The sequence below is a fragment of the Budorcas taxicolor genome, chromosome 5, assembly GCF_023091745.1.
Source record: "Budorcas taxicolor isolate Tak-1 chromosome 5, Takin1.1, whole genome shotgun sequence".
In the NCBI taxonomy this organism is placed as follows: domain Eukaryota; kingdom Metazoa; phylum Chordata; class Mammalia; order Artiodactyla; family Bovidae; genus Budorcas; species Budorcas taxicolor.
In genome coordinates, this window is record NC_068914.1 from 20,568,630 (window position 1) to 20,585,974 (window position 17,345).

Below are 17,345 nucleotides of genomic sequence, written 5' to 3' on the forward strand. Positions count from 1 at the left end.
ACTACTTTTATGTTTCTCCTCTGAGCAATGTTATTTAAACAAATTGGTGTGGAAAAGATTCATGGAAAATAGCTACATCTCTATCTCATATTGTACAGAACCAAGTATTAAGTGATAATATCCAACCTTCACTTCAGGAAGCGCTTGGTTTATGGTAGTTCCTTCCTATCTTTGGAAATAACTTAAGATTTTAGTAGTGGAACAGTGGAACAGTCAAATCTTGGTTCATATTAAAAATGAACTCTATCCTATTGTGTAAGAGTTTCATTATAACTTCATATAATTGACTCAGTAAAGGCGGGCAGAACTGCATTATTATAAAAGGTTTACGCAGGAGCCTCCCGCTAGTTAACTCAATATGCCCTTGATTTTAATAATTCCCGTGGCTTAGTGGCTGGTCACTTATGCGTGCACTTACCGTGGAGAATCTATCCCACTATCCCCTGTCAGGCTCTGGGTTTCTGCTCCTTCCAAGTGACTGCGTTCAGGTTGGACATCCTGAGCCAACGCTGGCATATGCGAAGTGTTGAAGAGCTCCAACTTGTGTGTGAACTGTTTTCTCATTTCCTGACTCTGAGCACTCTGACTCCGGCTACCTGGTTTCTTTCCTGAATCACCAACAGAGCCTTGTAGGGCTTCGGCCTCAGCAGCGGCTCTCTCTGCGCTGCAGTAATCAAACACACTTCCATCATCAGGGGCTGAGGTCTGTACATGTTCAGCTACACTGGGTTCCTCCTCATAGTTAAAACCACACTCTATTCCTAAATTGAGGATACAGTTTTCAGCAGAAAGGTTGGGATTTTGGCTTTCACCAGGGTTAGTGAGCTTGTATTGTTCATTTCCTTTAAGCACCTGAGGCTCAAACCTCTGTATGTTGCTGTCGTACTCAGTCAGAGGCCTTTCTGTCACCTTCTGCTTTCCTAAATGATTCCACTTGTTTCCCTCTGGAAAGGAAAACTGAATGTTGTCAGGCAGCATTTGAATTAAGTCGTCATTCTCAGAAAAGTCATCCTCGTCCAGATAGAGTGAACTGCAGGCCCCATCTTCATCTTCCACTTCATTCTGATACAAGGCCTGGCCATCATCAGAAAGCCCTTCATTTTCTAGACACACAGTCTGTGCTTCTTGGACACGTGCCTTTCCCATCAGAGTTTCTTTAGAGTCTCGGTCTTGTCTCTCAGTTTGTCTCAAATGTTTCGCACCCGTTGGGTAATCCAAAAGACCGAGATTTTGGAACTGGTGTATTGTATTGTCAACTAATCTACAAGCAGAGGATGCCTGGTCTAAAGCAGAGGACCCTCCAGATGGCAGGACATGCTGTGTCTCTTCTGTCTCTTCTAATTTGTCAAAATGAGAATAACTCTTCCTTGGGACTTCAGGGACTGCCTCATTTTCTCCACCATACACGTCGCATCTCAACATGCTCTCCCGGAAGGAACAGCATTTACTACCATTTTGCAAACCATTACATTGAGAGTAATTTAAGAGGTGGTCTCTAAAATCATCGCTGATAGATTTGACAGTAGAGTGATTCACATAAGTGGATTCTTCTCTCAGTATATCATTACATTGTTCACCATATAGCCGTTTGGCCTCACTCTCAAAGATTCTTGAGGAAACCAAAGACCTTGACCTTTCGACAGGCTTTCCCTTTGGTCCAGTCTGATTGGGTTCCAAATCACTGGTCTTCTGGATTTTGTGCCCTTTGGTTATTGGGCTCCCTCGGGGAGCCAAACCCTGGAAAGGATTACTGATTTGCTTTTTGTAAATCAAATGGGGACCTAGTCCTGATGGATTCTCACCAAGTGGGTTCTGAAGTACTGCTTCATTTGTGGAGGTAGGCTGTGTAGCAGGGAGCTTGGGGTGTTTCTCCAGTCTAACATTTCCCGGCTGAGCCCCACTTCCCTGACCCCTGGCTTTGTGTCTGTCCCTATGCAAATGACCCTGCCTTCGAGGCTTTACAGACCAGCCTTGTCTTTTCTTAACTCCCACTTTTGAAGAATACTTATATCTGAGTGTCAGCATATCAGTGGATGTACCCTGGCTATTATATTTTTTTTGTTCTTCATACTTTTGCATCAGGACAGTATGTTTGATTAAGTTGTCAACAGTCAGAATGGGATTAATTCGTTTGATTATCTCATGTTCAATGTCTCGAGGGATATTGTCCATGTTGTCTTCATCTCGGACGGGCCATTCTTCTGGTGGGAACTGGGCAGAGAAACTGCTGAGCTTTATTCTGGACTTCTCCTTTCTGGATATATTGCGCCAGAAGAGGTTAAAGCCAAACTTCTTGACTTTTTCTCTATCTTTTGTGTGTGGTAAAGGTTTGATACTCTCACAGACATGATTCTCCTCAGACACTGAAACTGCTTGATTGTGTACCAAAGATTTGGATTCCACAAGACCTTTCTGCCCTTTGCTAGTCACTTCTACAGCAGCTGGTGGTTCCTGTACATCCTGAGTGCACACATCACGGAAACACCGGCAAGAATGACAATGCGAAATGAGGGCTGCATTTTCTTTGGCTAACTCTGCACAGCTCTCCACGTTCACCAGATACGTAATGGAAGTTGGCATCTGGGAATTTTCATCTGACAGAACTCTCTTATTTTCTTGGGGGGTTGTATTTGTGATGAAGTAAGTCTGAGGAGTAACGATGAAGTATCCTTCTCCAGTATGATAAATCTTCCTTTCTTTAATGAGAGTTCCCAGGGTGGTATAAAGAATATCTCGAGATGGAATTGCAATGCCTAAAACAAACAAGAATTTTACCCTGATAGATTCTGAATAAGAAATATTTTTAATGAGTGAACCAATTAATATATGTAATTAAAATGTCAAAGCATTAAAAATGATAGTTCAATTGAATAATAGGAATATAATTTGGTCTACACAAAGATATATGGGTAGGTTACCAATTAAGTAGAGGGAAAAAAATGAGTTCCCTCAAACAGAAACCCCAAGTTAAATGATCTCATTACAAATTTAAATTTTATTTAAGGAAAGACTTCTTGAGAGCAAACATAGAAGTTTTTGAAAACCACAGCCTCATAGCTTAAATCTTAGTAAGAATCCAAAGAAAAAATGAAAATCAGTCTGTGCTTGGGTAAGATGTTAGGTAACCACCTAACATCTGGATTATGGTAGTTTTTCAAAAAAGGAAGGTAACAATTTTAAAGACATTCCCTTTCCAAATAGCAGGGTTCAAAATTATATTTAGGTTGTGAAAACAATGTTTTAAAAGTGTAACACCGGAAGAAAATACATCAGCCTGTTAATATTGGTTTCCTTCGAGTGCATGCTCCGTCCCTCAGTCCCTTCAGTCGCGTCCGACTCCTATGACCCTACAGACTGTGGCCTGGCAGACTCCTGCATGTGGGATTATCCAGGCAAGAATACTGGAATGGACTCCCATGCCCTCTTTCTCCACATCTCTTATGCCTCCTGTATTGGCAGGAGAATTCTTTACTACTAGCACCACCTGGGAAGCCCTTTGTTTGGGCAGTGGTACTACAAGTGATTACCTTTCTATATTTTCTGGACTTTTCTACAATATGCATATTTTATAATGGGAAAATGAAAAATAGTCTTGTGTAACTGTGCATTTGGGATATCCTGTAGCTATGAAAAGAATGAGGTCGATACATGCTTCAACAGGAAGACATTAAAAAATCTGTCTTTAACTTTAAAAAGAAAAGGTGTACAAGGAATGTGTATATGTGCGTGCTCAGTTGCTCAGGTGGTGTCCATTCTTGGTGACCCCATGGACTGTAGCCCGCCAGGCTCCTCTGTCCATGGGATTTTCCAGGCAAGAATACTGGAGTGGGTTGCCATTTCCTACTCCAGGGGATCTTCCCGACCTCAGGGATTGAATCCCACATCTTGCCTCTCCTGGGTTGGCCCGCGGATTCTTTACCACTGTGCTACCTGGGAAGCCCAGAAAGAAAGCATAGAATGATCCAATTTGTTGCTTTAAAAGGTTACAGATATTCAAATACAATATATGAAGAGTCCATGAGAAACTATAAATGATAGAAGTTGCAATTTAAGAATAGGCAGGGACCTCTGTGGTAGATACAGTCTTTAAGACTACAATTACACGGCAAGGTGCATAGGTTCGATCCTTGGTTGAGGAACTAAGGTCCCACATACTTCAGAGCACGGTTGAGAGAAAAAAAAAAAAAATAGGAGGCATGGGGAGAAGATTAATCATTTTTTGCTTTGCCCTCCTTTCTACAGAGTCTGACTTAATTAAATTACTACCGTAAACATTATTTTTGAAAAAGTTCATCTGGAAGATAAAAGAAATACTCATAAATTTGCTGATGCAGACCTTTTTCTGACAGGGCTCTAATTTAGGTTTCTATAATAGAAAAAAAATGGGAATTCCCTGCTGGTACAGTGGATAAGAATCCATCTTCCGATGAAGGGGACACAGGCTTAATCCCTGGTCCAGGAAGATTCCACATGCCTTGGAGCAACTAAGTCCATGAGTGGCAACTACTTGAGCCCACGCGCTGCAACTACTGAAGCCGGAGCACGTGGAACTTGTGCTCTGAAACAAGAGAAGCCATCAAAATTAGAAGCCCACACACCACAACGAAGAGTAGAAGCCTCTGCTTTCTGCAACCAGAGAAAGCCCAAGCATAGCAACAAAGACACAGCACAGCCAAAAATTAATTTAAAAAAAAATCCATAAAAGAAAAAAATTGTATATTGCCCACTTTATGTGTTTAAGATGATTTATAAATAGAAAACAAACACAGGCAATGAACTGATAGAGAAAAACTTGTTACTTTACCTGGGTAACGTTTCATCAAATGTTCCAACAGTGATTCTTGTGTTACTACAATCTGATCAGCATTCATATCAGATATAGCACAGCAGAGAACTTCAGCCAGAGGTATAAACTGAGATTGAGCTATTGGATTCATTTGCACTGGAAAGACATCACCTAAATTGGAGATTTGAAAAAAAAAAAAAAAGTGACAAATTTGATACAGGATAGAAAATATTTGAAATTAGTTCATCAAAAATAAAGATGGATTATCAGGTGGAACTGCTATTCTTTCATCAGTCTTTACCCAGTCTGTTAACATTATACACACAATGATAAAAACCACAGGAAAAATTAAAAAAAGCTTACTTTATGATCTCTACTTTTAAGAAGTCTGTGATAGTTCTCACTACTTTATAAGCAAGAGATAATAAGTTTCCATAAGAAAACTCAAAGTGCTACTGGAGTTCAGGTCAGTCAAGGCTTACATGGCAATTCACATCTTTCAAAGCATTTTTTCATATTAGCTACCAGAGATAAGCACAGATGGAAGTATTTATTTATAATATATATAGCCATAAAAAGCTCAGTAATTGTGCCAATAGTTGTTGTTGTTCAGTCACCAAGTTGTGTCTGACTCTTTGGGACCCCATGAACTGCAGCTCACCAGGCTTCCCTGTCCTTCACTATCTACCAGAGTTTGCTCAAACTCATGTCCATTGAGTAGGTAGACATGACATCCAACCATCTCATCTTCTGTTGCCTCCTTCTCCTTCTGCACACAATCTTTTCCAGCAATCAGGGTTTTTCCAGTGAGGCAGCTCTTTGCATCAAGTGGCCAAAGTATTGGAGCTTCAACTTCAGCATCAGTCCTTCCAATGAATATTCAGGGTTGATTTCCTTTAAGGTTGACTGGTTTGATCTGCTTGCTGTCCAAAGGACACTCAAAGTCTTCTCTAGTACCACAATTTGAAAGCATCAATTCTTCAGTGCTCACTCAGCTTTCTTTATGGTCCAATTCTCATATCCATAAATGACTTCTGGAAAAACCATAGTTTTGACTAGATGGACCTTTGTCAGCAAAGTGATGTCTCTGTTTAATACAGTCTAGGTTTGTCATAGCTTTTCTTCCAAGGAGGAAGCATCTTTTAATTTCATGGCTGCAGTCACCATTTGCAGTGATTTTGGAGCTCAAGAAAACAGTCTCTCACCGTTTCCATTGTTTCGCCATCTATTTGCCATGAAGTGATGACTGGATGCCATGATCTTAGTTTTTTGAATGTTGAGTTTTAAGCCAGCTTTTTCACTCTCCTCTTTTACCTTCATCAAGAGGCTCTTTAGTTCCTCTTCACTTTCTGCCATTAGGGTGGTATCATCTGCATATCTGAGGTTGTTGATATTTCTCCTAGCAATCTTGATTCCAGCTTGTGATTCACCCAGCCCAGCATTTTGCATGATGTATTCTGTATAAAGGTTAAATAAGCAGGGTGACAATATACAGCCTTGACATACTCAATTCCCAATTTTGAACCAGTCTGTTGTTTGTCTGGTTCTAACTGTTGCTTCTTGACCTGCATATAGGTTTCTTGGGAGGCAAGTAAGATGGTCTGGTATTCCCATCTCTTAAGAATTTTTCATAGTTTGTTGTAATGCACCCAGTCAAAGGTTTTAGCATAGTCAACGAAGCAGAAGTAGATGTTTTTCTGGAATTCCCTTGCTTTTTCTGTGATCCAACGAATGTTGGCAATTTGATCTCTGATTCCTCTGCCTTTTCTAAAAACAAGTAAAGGGACAGAAATCAGTCTTCTGACTCCCAATCTAATATTTTGGTCATTCCACCATTTCCTAATTGAAATAATTAGTATGAGGAATTCTCTAGTGGTATCCAGTGGTTAAGACTTCTTTAACCTTCCACTGAAGGGGGCTCAGGTTCAATCCCTGGTCCCACATGGCATGTGGTGCAAGCAAATAAACAGAGCCATTGCCACATTAAAAAAAAAAAAAAAGTCAGACTGGGGTATTTATTCCCTGGTGGTCCAGTAACTAGGATTCACTACCGAGGGTGTGGATCAGCAAAGTAAGAATCTGAAAGTACAAGCCATGCAATACAGAGCCAAAACAAACAAAAAATGTCAGATCAAAGGAAGGGAGTTGGTGAGGAAAAAGTGAAATTAATGAGTCTCCCTTCTGAAGGGTTTCTCATCTTTGGTACTTTTGACAAATGATGACAGATGTCAAATGGGGCCAGATGACCAGGGTGACAAGGACTGAGGGATTTCCTGGGACTCAAGATATTCAGTGCTATAACCAGAAAGTTGAAAGCAAACTGAGATGGTTGGTCACCATAGACAGAGAATTATTTGTTGTGCAGAGCTCTCTTGATCATGGAAGGCTGTTTATTAGCATCCTTGGCCTCTCAGTGCCAGGAGCATCTCCCACAGTTGCAGCATCCAAAAATGTCTCCTGCTGCTGCTGCTGCCGCTGCTAAGTCGTCTCAGTCGTGTCCGACTCTGTGCGACCCCATAGACAGCAGCCCACCAGGCTCCACCGTCCCTGGGATTCTCCAGGCAAGAACACTGGAGTGGGTAAAAATGTCTCCAGATACTGCCAAATGGCCCTGAAAGGAAGGGATTGGGGGTCAAAAGTACCTCAGTTGTAAACCACTGTTTTAGACCATTTGTTGGGAAAATCTGATTGTGAAGGAGTAGAAATAGAACACAAACCAGGAAAAATTAGGATCAAATGAATGTGACTGTGTAGGTTGTGATTTTCTTAAAAGAAGATCTTTGCACATTTGGATGCCAAAAAGAAGGACTTATTGGCAATGATGAAAATTATTCCATGAGAGAGAAGAGAAGACATCAAGATCCCAACGGAGGGGAAAAGGAAAGTGCCTAAAAGGTAGAGGTAAAAGAAGAACTGTCTTAGAAATGAGAAAGATTGTACTTCATCTGAAACTTGAGAAAATATAAGATGGCCCATGACCAGAGATACTCTGAGACATGGAAGGAAAAAAAAATATTAGTACAGCAAAGTCATCTGAGCTCTGTAAAGTGAGAAAGGGAGAAAGAAAACAGAGGTGGGAGGAGAGAAAATGGGACTGAGGAGGTGAGAGTAGGGAGGAGGGAGTTTGGGGAGTTATTCTCAGGGTACATTAGGAAAGTTAAAAATGAACACAAAGATTATGAAGGAGCTCTGAGTCTCCTAAGTGTGGTTTCTGGCAGATGAAGCAATCTGAAATCAAAAAGGATGGGAGTCAGGGAGGCTACCAGTTTCTAAAACTTCAATGTGCATGTGAGAATCACCGGGCGATCGTGCTAGGGTACAGATTCTGTGTGATTCAGAAGATCTGAAACTAAGCCTATAATTCTGCATTTCTAACAACCTCCCAGGTGATGTTTCATGTTGCAGTTCTGAGGACTGCTCTTTAGAGTGGTAGAGGGTTAGGGCGTTAAAGTAGTGAACCAGTCAACAAATAAACATGGCCCCAGGGCAGCATGGGAGTCCACTCTAGCCAAAGAGAAGCCAAAGAATTTAGAAAACCTGGCTATAACCCTGCGTTTGACTCTTCTAGTATCAGTGAGGAAGCCAATATATTGCACTGTTTGTTGAGGAGGAAAGAAAGCGATGAGGACTGGCCAGGAACAAAGGGTTGTAGCCAAAGTTGTTAAGTGGCTCATAATACTGTATCTGCATGAAAGATAAAGGACCTCTTCCATCAGGAAACTGAAAAGCCGTTTGCTGTTAAAGATCACACTGATCTGTTTCCTTGTTTACTTAAGCTTCTCTATTTGGCAGGTTGGGTCATCTTTGACCTTGGAAGGTCACAACACAGGGCAGAACTGCTGTCTGTTTTGGCAGCAGAGGGAAGGATCTCCTCTTGGCCTGCTAGGTGTTCCATTCAGTGATGCTAAGATACCTATAGCATTCTGAGAAGCTAAGATGAATGGCTGATCAATTAGCATTTCAAAGCGTGGTGATAAGAGATGATGCTATGAAACTGACTGTCCAAGCGGAAGGTTAACTGACCTAAAACTCAAAATTCTCCTAGAAACTCCACCTCTGAGCTAAGAGTAATAAGCCTTTCTCCCTATCTTCATTCCCTCTTTGCTTTGTTTTTTACTTTCCGCATGTGAGACTTACTTTCTTTTCTTTCATCTCCCTCCTCAACCGGACAAAATATTGAATTAAAGTACAAATTCACATATTTTTATGCTTCTTAAACATAACTTTATGTGTTTAATTTAAAACAAACTTATATAACTCTCTTCCCCATCTTCCAAGTCACTCTTGGTGACTTTTTTTCTCGTATGTGGTCTTAAATTGATTACCTGTCCCACTTCATGTGGACTTAGAAGTCCTTAATCCAAAAAGGAGGGACAAGTTCTTCTCTGCTAGAAAGATATGGGCTAGAGTGTTAGAGAAGTGGAGGCCAAAACCTAAAAAGGATTTGCTCAACCACACAATACACACTCAAACCTCACCTCACCTCACCCCTGGCCTAAATCCAGTCACTCTGAATTTTAAGACAGGGGGGAGTGGGAGGGAAGTGAAGGCTAGAGATGAGTGGCTAGAAAGTCAGTTTATATTGGATGCCCCTGCTGTGCCCCCTGCCAGGGACTGCCCATTTCTGTACACATGAAACAGGAAGCTGTATTAGGGTCCAGGAAAGGGGTTAGACCCGAAGCAGCCCAGTTTCTAGTTCAACCCTTAAGTTTGTTTCCTCTTTTCATAGGAAAATGAATAGTCAAAATGGATTTTTTATGGGCCTGGGGGCAGACATGCATGGGATGTTCCTGTACATTTTTCTGCAATCCCCTGCATATAACTACTTCCAAACAAAAGTTAAAAAAAAGATTTTTCAGAAAGTACTACTTTTCATTAACAAGAAGTGCATGAGAAATAGAATGTTTCTCAGACATTTTAAAAATCCCAACCAATTTTTTCTTAATCTCAACACTGCTTGCCAAATCCAAAGATGCTTTTGGAAATTTTATTAGTAATTCCTACCATAGTGTGGGGATGTATATTTTAAAAGAGCAAACAAATCCACTACCCACTAGAAAGACAAATGCCTTTTTTTTTTTTAATTACTACCGTTATATGTCAACTGTCTTTTAGAAAACATGTTGAATCGCGTGTATCCTCTGCTTTGGAGCTCCCTCTACACAAACCCTAGAGGAAGCTTCTCAGTACATTCCTTTCACAGCTGGTGCTAAGATATGTCTTCAGGGTGAACCCTGACATGGGAACATTTGTGACAGATGTAGGAATCATTTTCCAGCTGCAGCCATAGTTTGTTTCAGTTACTTTTGCACTTGGATTTCTGGAATGCAATGACCCTTAGAGTTTTGCGCCAAAACTTAACATTCTGTGCAGGGGATTCCTCTTTTAGATGTAATTAGATTTCACAGTAAAAGAACGCCAGCCCTTTGTCTTTATCCTCAAAGTAATCCTGGAGTAACTGAAGAGCACCTTTAGTCCAGGCCTGCTATGGACCTCTGACCCTTGAGCTGGAGCAGGGATCAGAAGGCTAGCAGAGCTTGTGGGCCAGAGTAAACAGTTCACAACAATGTTCTCTCTGTTTACACAGTCTTGCACTCTTGGGTGCCACGGAAATGGGAGAAGTATTTATGCCAAAAGGCTGGTTTCACAAAAACTACCCAAAAAGTAGAACCATACAGATTAGTGCCTGCTACATTTAATGCCACCTTTTCTGCACAGGACATTTTTCTTTTTACCTTGCTGTATTCTCAAAGGATTTAGTTTGTATATAAATTTTAAAAAAAATTCCAAGTTATAACAATGAGGCAAATTATATGAGTTTTAAAAAGATTATTCTTTCAAAGTCCACTTTTTTAGGGAACAAAGAAACAATGGAAGGCAAATTAAATGTATGTAGCATTTAGATAAAGTGAAAACTGAAGCCCTGAACTATCAAAATCAGATAGACATCCAGTAAAGTCCAGAGCCAGGCTCTCCGGGGCTTGCAGTCCTAAAACTGTGACTAGAAGCAGCTTCCTGTATGATGGACATGAATTCATATAGACTCAGACAATCAATTCCTGCTCCCTGGTGCCTAATGATAGTGGTCTAGGAAGCCCCTGGGCAACAGAGCAGAACCCTGGAAGTGTGGCTTGTTCCTGGAGTTGGTGATAATCACTCAACAATAATCTGCTGCAATCAAAGACCTCATCAAAATCCTGAGGAAAACGGAGGTGGTTTCTTTATGTTGGGACACAAAGGCCTCCTCCCTATGCCTCAGTCGGAAGTCCTCTAGAAGAAAACCCTCTTCTGGCTGTTTTCTAACAGTAAAGAAAAGTGGCTGAGAGAACTACTTCCTGAACAATTGATAAGGCGTGAATATTCATGCTCCAGTGCAAAATAGCAAGAGGCACATTCATGACAAATATGGTCACAGCAAGATTGCCTTTCACCAGACCCACAGAAGGCAGCTGGAGTACACCAAGCTAACCTCCCCACCCTGCCACCTCCACGGAGCTGTGGTGCTGGAGAAATGGTCAACCCAGGAACACAGGACTCCCAGATCTGCCAGTATAGACAATCAGTTGGAAGTTTTAGTAAAATTAAAACAAGCCTAAACTTTGTACTCTCCAAGTAAGAAAGGCAGAACCAAAATCAAGTTACAAACTGCCTATCCCAAACTTGAATTTGCTTTGTCCACTGGAAGTAAAAGCATCTTTATCAAAATTGAATGTGTTTATTTTGATATCTGAATACTTTAGTTAGATTTCAGGGAAAAAATTAGTTTTCCATAAAAATGTTCCCTTTAGGGGAAGAAAATTACTATGCAGTATTTACATTTATCTTGCGCTTTTGATTAAGGCACCTAAACAAATTCCAAGAGGGCCTCCTCATGGAATCTATACTCTGACATTGGGCATAAGACGATGTTGCTACCAAACATGCAAAAGAGAGGAAATATGTCTTTGGAAATTTGGAAAGCATTTCCCGTTAGAACTTTTCTGGGTAACACTAAAACATGAATTGGCCACAAAATTAAATTCTAGGCAAAACTAATCCTAACATTATTTCATATTTAAAACACAAAGTTTTCTCTACTATAAACATGTTTAGTCCCTATGCAAGTGTGTTTATGGACTCCATACTAGGCAGTCTGCCAGAAATTCATGCATTGTTGACCTTCAAACGGTTTAACTGAGCTGCTCAAACTCGGCTAATTACCTGGACACATGAAATCGGAGAGCATCTTTTTGGGAGCTTGTATTGAATGACACCGTGGGAAAAATATCTTCTACGTGCATTAGAAATGACAATAGAACGCGAAAAAAACCAGCCTGCAGAGAATACACTCAGGTTTAACAAAAAAGGATGTTTTGTCCTAAGTAATCCAAGAAGCTTCGCTGATTTTAAACTATGCTTTTATCCAGTACAGAATTTCCAAATTTCTTTAATAAAATTGATCCTGAACTTTAAAAAAATGAAAGTAATCTGTAACAAAGTGCCTCAGCCGAGATTAGATGCTGTGCAAAAATTTCCATGACTTTCAGTAATTAGATCTACTGAGTTAAACACTTAAATAGGTTCAGAAAATCAAACAAAATGGGAACAAAAAGAAGAAAGGTTTCAAGCCAGCAAAGCCAAGCCCCTCTCCATGTCTCCCTTTTATTTTACAAAAATGAAAGAAAGCAAACACTTTTCTCCACAGTTAGAAACAAAAGAGGACCATGACTCAGAAACTGGCTAAGAGTAGTCAAGTTATCTACCATGGAAGCTGAAATTCCTTCCCCAGCTCAGTGATGTTTATTTTGGAGTCCCAGACAAATGGCTCCCCTTCTGGGAAATGCCCTCTGTTGAAAAGCTACAGGCTTCCCTGAAGAGAAGGCTGGGCTGTTCACCAGCAGGAATCCTTAGTGCTATCTTTACTAATGGCACTTCAACCTGTCAGGATTAGTAAATGAGAAGGCACTTTCTTTTCAAGTGACATGTCCACTGATACTAACCAGTAGTGGAGTTGCAAAGGTCTTGGGCCATTTATGACAGAGACCTCAGAATCTGGTTGTCACAGCACATGGATATGCTTGAAAAGACACATAGTTGGCCCTATCAGGGAGCCTCCAGCAGCCTTCCTCTATAGAGATACAGGCATGCCTGGCTGGGAGGGAAGGATGTGAATGACTGAAATCAGCTGACCTTTTTTTAAAAAATGTTAAAACTAATTCACACTCAGCCCCAAAGCCCTCAGGCATGGTGGTACCCTTCCCTAACCTCTATTCCCTTCCCAGGTTCCACTTGGGATATATTAATGACTTTACCCAGATGAGTTAGTTTTCTAAATAAATGAATAGCTTAAAACACTGCAAATTTATTATTTCACAGTCTATAGGTCAGAAGTCCAGTGGACTCCACTGGTTCCTCTGCTCTAGGACCCATGGCCTGGGCTCTGATTGGAGGCTCTGAGGGAGAATCTGCTTCCATGCTCATCCAGGTTTTTGGCAGAATTCAGTTCCTTGTGGTTGTAGGACTGAGGTCCCATTCCCTCAGTGGCTGTCAGACAGGAGCCCTTCTCAGCAACTTAAAGCCGCTTGGACTTCTTGTTATGTTGCCCCCTTCAGCTTCAAAGACCACATGGGGTCTTCTCTACTCTTCTATTATCTCTCATGTGCCCTTCTGTTGCTTTGCTTCTGCTTCCAGCCAGAGAAATTTCTCTGCTTTTAAGGGCTCATGTGATTAGATTGGGCCTACCCATACAATTGAGGATAATCTCCCTAAAGTCCATAACCTAATTACATCTGCAAAGTCGCTTATGCCATGTTAGGCAACATATTCACAGGTCCCAGGGATTCAGATGTGGACATCTTTGGGGGGCCCATTCTGCCCACCACAGCAGGTATAAGGGTTGGGGACAACAGCAAGCTGAGTAGAGCACAGGTTGTAAACTTCCATAGTCCCTGTATCTTCTTAAAAATGGGTGTGCAGAAAAACATCCTTTCTTTGCCCTCCAGGCAAACCTGTGGCTGATTTAAGATGAACCTTCTTCCCAAGAGTCTAGAAGCTGCACAGGCGATGATAGCAATTCTCATCTTTGCTCAGCATCATGGTGATGGGTATAAAATACCACTGTGGAAAACTGGGGGAAATTTTAGCACCAAGGTTGTTGTTTGAATAACAGATAAATTAAAATTACCTGTAACAAAGTAGCAGCCTTTTAATATGCACATAGTCTTCACGTTACAAATGAGCACTAATCTGGAGGCAAACCATCCGATGTGGGTTCTAACCCAGGTTTGCTATGTGGCTCTGAATAAGCCACCTCTCTTCTCTGGGCCTCAGTTTCTTTGTCTATAAGTGTGGAGCTGAACTAGATCAGCATTTTCCAAAATGCATTCTATGGAAAATTCATTCCATGAAATGCTCTGCAGGAAAAGGGTCCTAAAGGCCAATGTTTGAGAAACCCCAGAGTCCCAGGGACATTGTTAACAATTCTGAGAACAGTAACACAAAACCTAGCTTGTTTAACTCAATGTTTTCCAATCATATTTGGCAACAGTTTTTACTCCAGTACTTATTACCCTTCAGCTGTGACTTCTCTCCATTCCAGTTGGCCTCTCTCTGAACAGTCTGTATTTTCTCATCTCCATGACTTTGCCCCCATTTCCTCCACCTAAAGCACTCTTTCCCCACACCTCAGTGCTTCAAAATCCTGCCACAAAGACTGGCTCAAACACTGACTAACTCTCCCATGAACTGTTTTCTAGTTCCATCAGTTGGAGATAGTCTCCTTCCTACATGGACCACTTAAGAAATATCTAACCAGTAGCTACCATGGCATGCTATCCGGCACGCTGAACACACTGTTGTTATGACAGCACAGTCCTTCAATCATTCCTTGTCCAGCAAATATTTATTGGGTACCTACCATATGCCAGTTAATGGGGATACGGCAGTGAACACGACACAGTCCTCACCCTCAGAGGGCTCCCGTTCTAGTGGAAGAGCAGTGGTTGGAGGCAATCATAACCCAACATGAGGGCTATAATTAGTGGGACTGGGGCTCAGTACTCCTGGGTTCTACTCCTGGATGCCATTCTCAGAAGTTTGTGGAGCCTGGGCATGACCATCGTACAGAAGATGAGTCAGACCTGTCCCTATGTCGCCTTGGGTTACCTAAGATAGCTTGGGGTAAGAAAGGGAGTTCTGGAATTGGTCAGGCAGACCTGGGCTCAGATCTTCCGCTTCCACTTACTGAGTGCCCTCTTCAAGAAATCATTACTGCTGAACCAACAGTATTTGGTTCAGATGTTATTGTGGAAAAACATCCAAAAGTACCTGGAATAAGATTTGACACACATCAGTTCTACCAATATTAGCACTCTTTAACTTCTCTTTGCAAATTAGGGATATTAAATTGATCATCCCTTATTCCATGTTATTATTATTACTTTGAAGGCTTCTTGGAGGGCACAGTTCTACACACGGAAAAATTACTTAGCCAATCCTGACTTTTCTTTTCCTAATTTCCAGAGCCAATTTGATCAGACACCAGTCTTGACCATGACCTTCTCCCTACCTGAAAATGAAAAGCGAAAGTGAAGTCACTAAGTCGTGTCCAACTCTTTGGGACCCCACGGACTGTATGTAGCCTACCAGGCTCCTCCATCCATGGGATTTTCCAGGCAAGAATACTAGAGTGGGTTGCTATTTCCTTCTCCGGGGGATCTTCCTGACTCAGGAGTCAAGCCTCGGTCTCCCACATTGCAGGCAGATGCTTTACTGTCTGAACCACCAGGGAAGCCCAACCTAGGAGAAAACAATTTATGTAGGTAAAGTCCACTGCTAGCCCTGCTTTCTTCTATTCACTAACACTTTATTTGTGACCCTTTGTAGACATTGTAGGCTGGCTCATTCAACCCACATTCCAAATTACCTTTCTTTACTATGGAAGCAGGAAAAGCATATTACATACCCAGTTTTCCAGGCTTACTTAAAACTAGTGGACATGTGACATCATGGTGGTCAACAAGATAAAGGCAGCCAGCTACCAGTGCCAAGGAAAGAGCTTTCATAGAGAAAAGGTCTTTATTTCATCTTTTACCTTTCCATTCTTGACTCTTTCTTCCAGCCTGCATCCTGAAGAGATTGCAGCCACCTTGTGACCATGAGGTGACAAGCATGGGGTCAAAAACCCTCACCCGCTAAGGAAGACAAAGCAGAAAGAGTGAGCCCTGGTGTCTGACAGCCTTGCTGAGCCACTGTGCTGGCCCAGGGGGCTGCCTTCCTCCAAACTTCTTGTGATGAGACGCATCTACTCCCTATTTGTTCATGCCACTCTTAGAAGGTTTTCTATCATCTACAACAAAACACATCTCTAACTAACACTTGGTCAAGGGCGTCTGACATTTACCTCCTCATATTTTCTACTGTGGGCAAAATGTTTATCTTGAGGGCTTGAGTAAGCTTCTGGGTTTTATACCAGTCGGATGTTTTTACCGGAACACCTTAACTGCTCTGAAGCCAGAAGGCCACACTGGTGGGTATTTACAGAAAAGGTGTCGGGGCTCCTGCTGCTTTCCCCCTATCATGTCAAGTCAAACATGCCAAGAGAAGAGACACAGAAGCTTTAGTGAGTTTCCCTCATTTTTAACTGTACTTAAAAAGGTTACAATGGGCTCTCCTGTTCTAGATGAAAAAGGCTATCCTTATCACATGGAGAAATCACAGAGGGGAAGATAAGAAATGTCACAGTTGATACACCTTGATCTCAAAATATGGGTATCTACAGTTAGAGCCCCAAGAACGGAGTGCCTTTTAATCTCTCCTGAAAGGAAGTCTTATGAAATAGAGCCAGTAAGTCAATATCACCATTAACATCAATGTAAGATTAACTCAGGACTTAAAGAGGCAAATAATGAATAACCTCACTTAGACTTGAGGGGTGAGTGATCTCTGTCTTTGTTGAAGAAATCTGTCTCTGGTTGTAGATCCACACAGGCCCTGGGTCTGCAAGGTGGTGGACTAACCCCAGCAGAGGCCTCCTGCTCAAGAGAGGGGCTGGGTTCTGTGGTGTGAAGGGAGCTGGGAGAAGGTTCTACTCTGCAACACACACAGTGCTGCCTTTTACCACTGGCTCCCCTGCCCCACACACACACTTTACCAAAAAACATCACAAACATTGCAGCCTTGCCTGCTCTTCTCCTACTGAAAGTGGTGGGGGTTGGGTGACTCAGAATAATGAACAGGATCTGCCCAGAATCCAGGGAGGCTTATCAGTGTCCACAGGTGTTTCCCCAGGGCACCCAGCAGGCTGCTCTCCCACCAGATCTGGAAAGCATCACTGAGTTTGTGCATCAACAGCCTCTTTCACTTCTCCGAGACTGTCTGCTATGCTCCAGCTGCTTTCAAGTTGATTACAGACTCTCTTTTGGCCTCCTGAAATACTAACTTTTTGAAAGATAAAAGCCACTCCAGGGATACAATTCACATAAATGTATTTTTACTAAGAAGCACTTCCCAGCTGTTAGAAACTTTAAAAGGCATAAATGTTTTGATTTTAAGATTGTGAGTTTCCTTTTCTTCAGCACAG

At 41.7% G+C, this 17,345-nt stretch overlaps 1 protein-coding gene across 1 annotated transcript in view; it reads right to left on the bottom strand.

The window, feature by feature from the left end:
• STOX1 (storkhead box 1) overlaps positions 1 to 17,345 on the bottom strand; it is a 64,817-nt gene that overhangs the window by 2,403 nt on the left and 45,069 nt on the right. Inside the window, exons 2-3 of the mRNA XM_052641194.1 lie at positions 4,805 to 4,957; positions 419 to 2,753 (exon numbers count right to left, since the gene is read on the bottom strand). Of these exons, the coding sequence (XP_052497154.1) occupies positions 419 to 2,753; positions 4,805 to 4,957 (2,488 nt within the window). The remainder of the gene's footprint in view (positions 1 to 418; positions 2,754 to 4,804; positions 4,958 to 17,345) is intronic.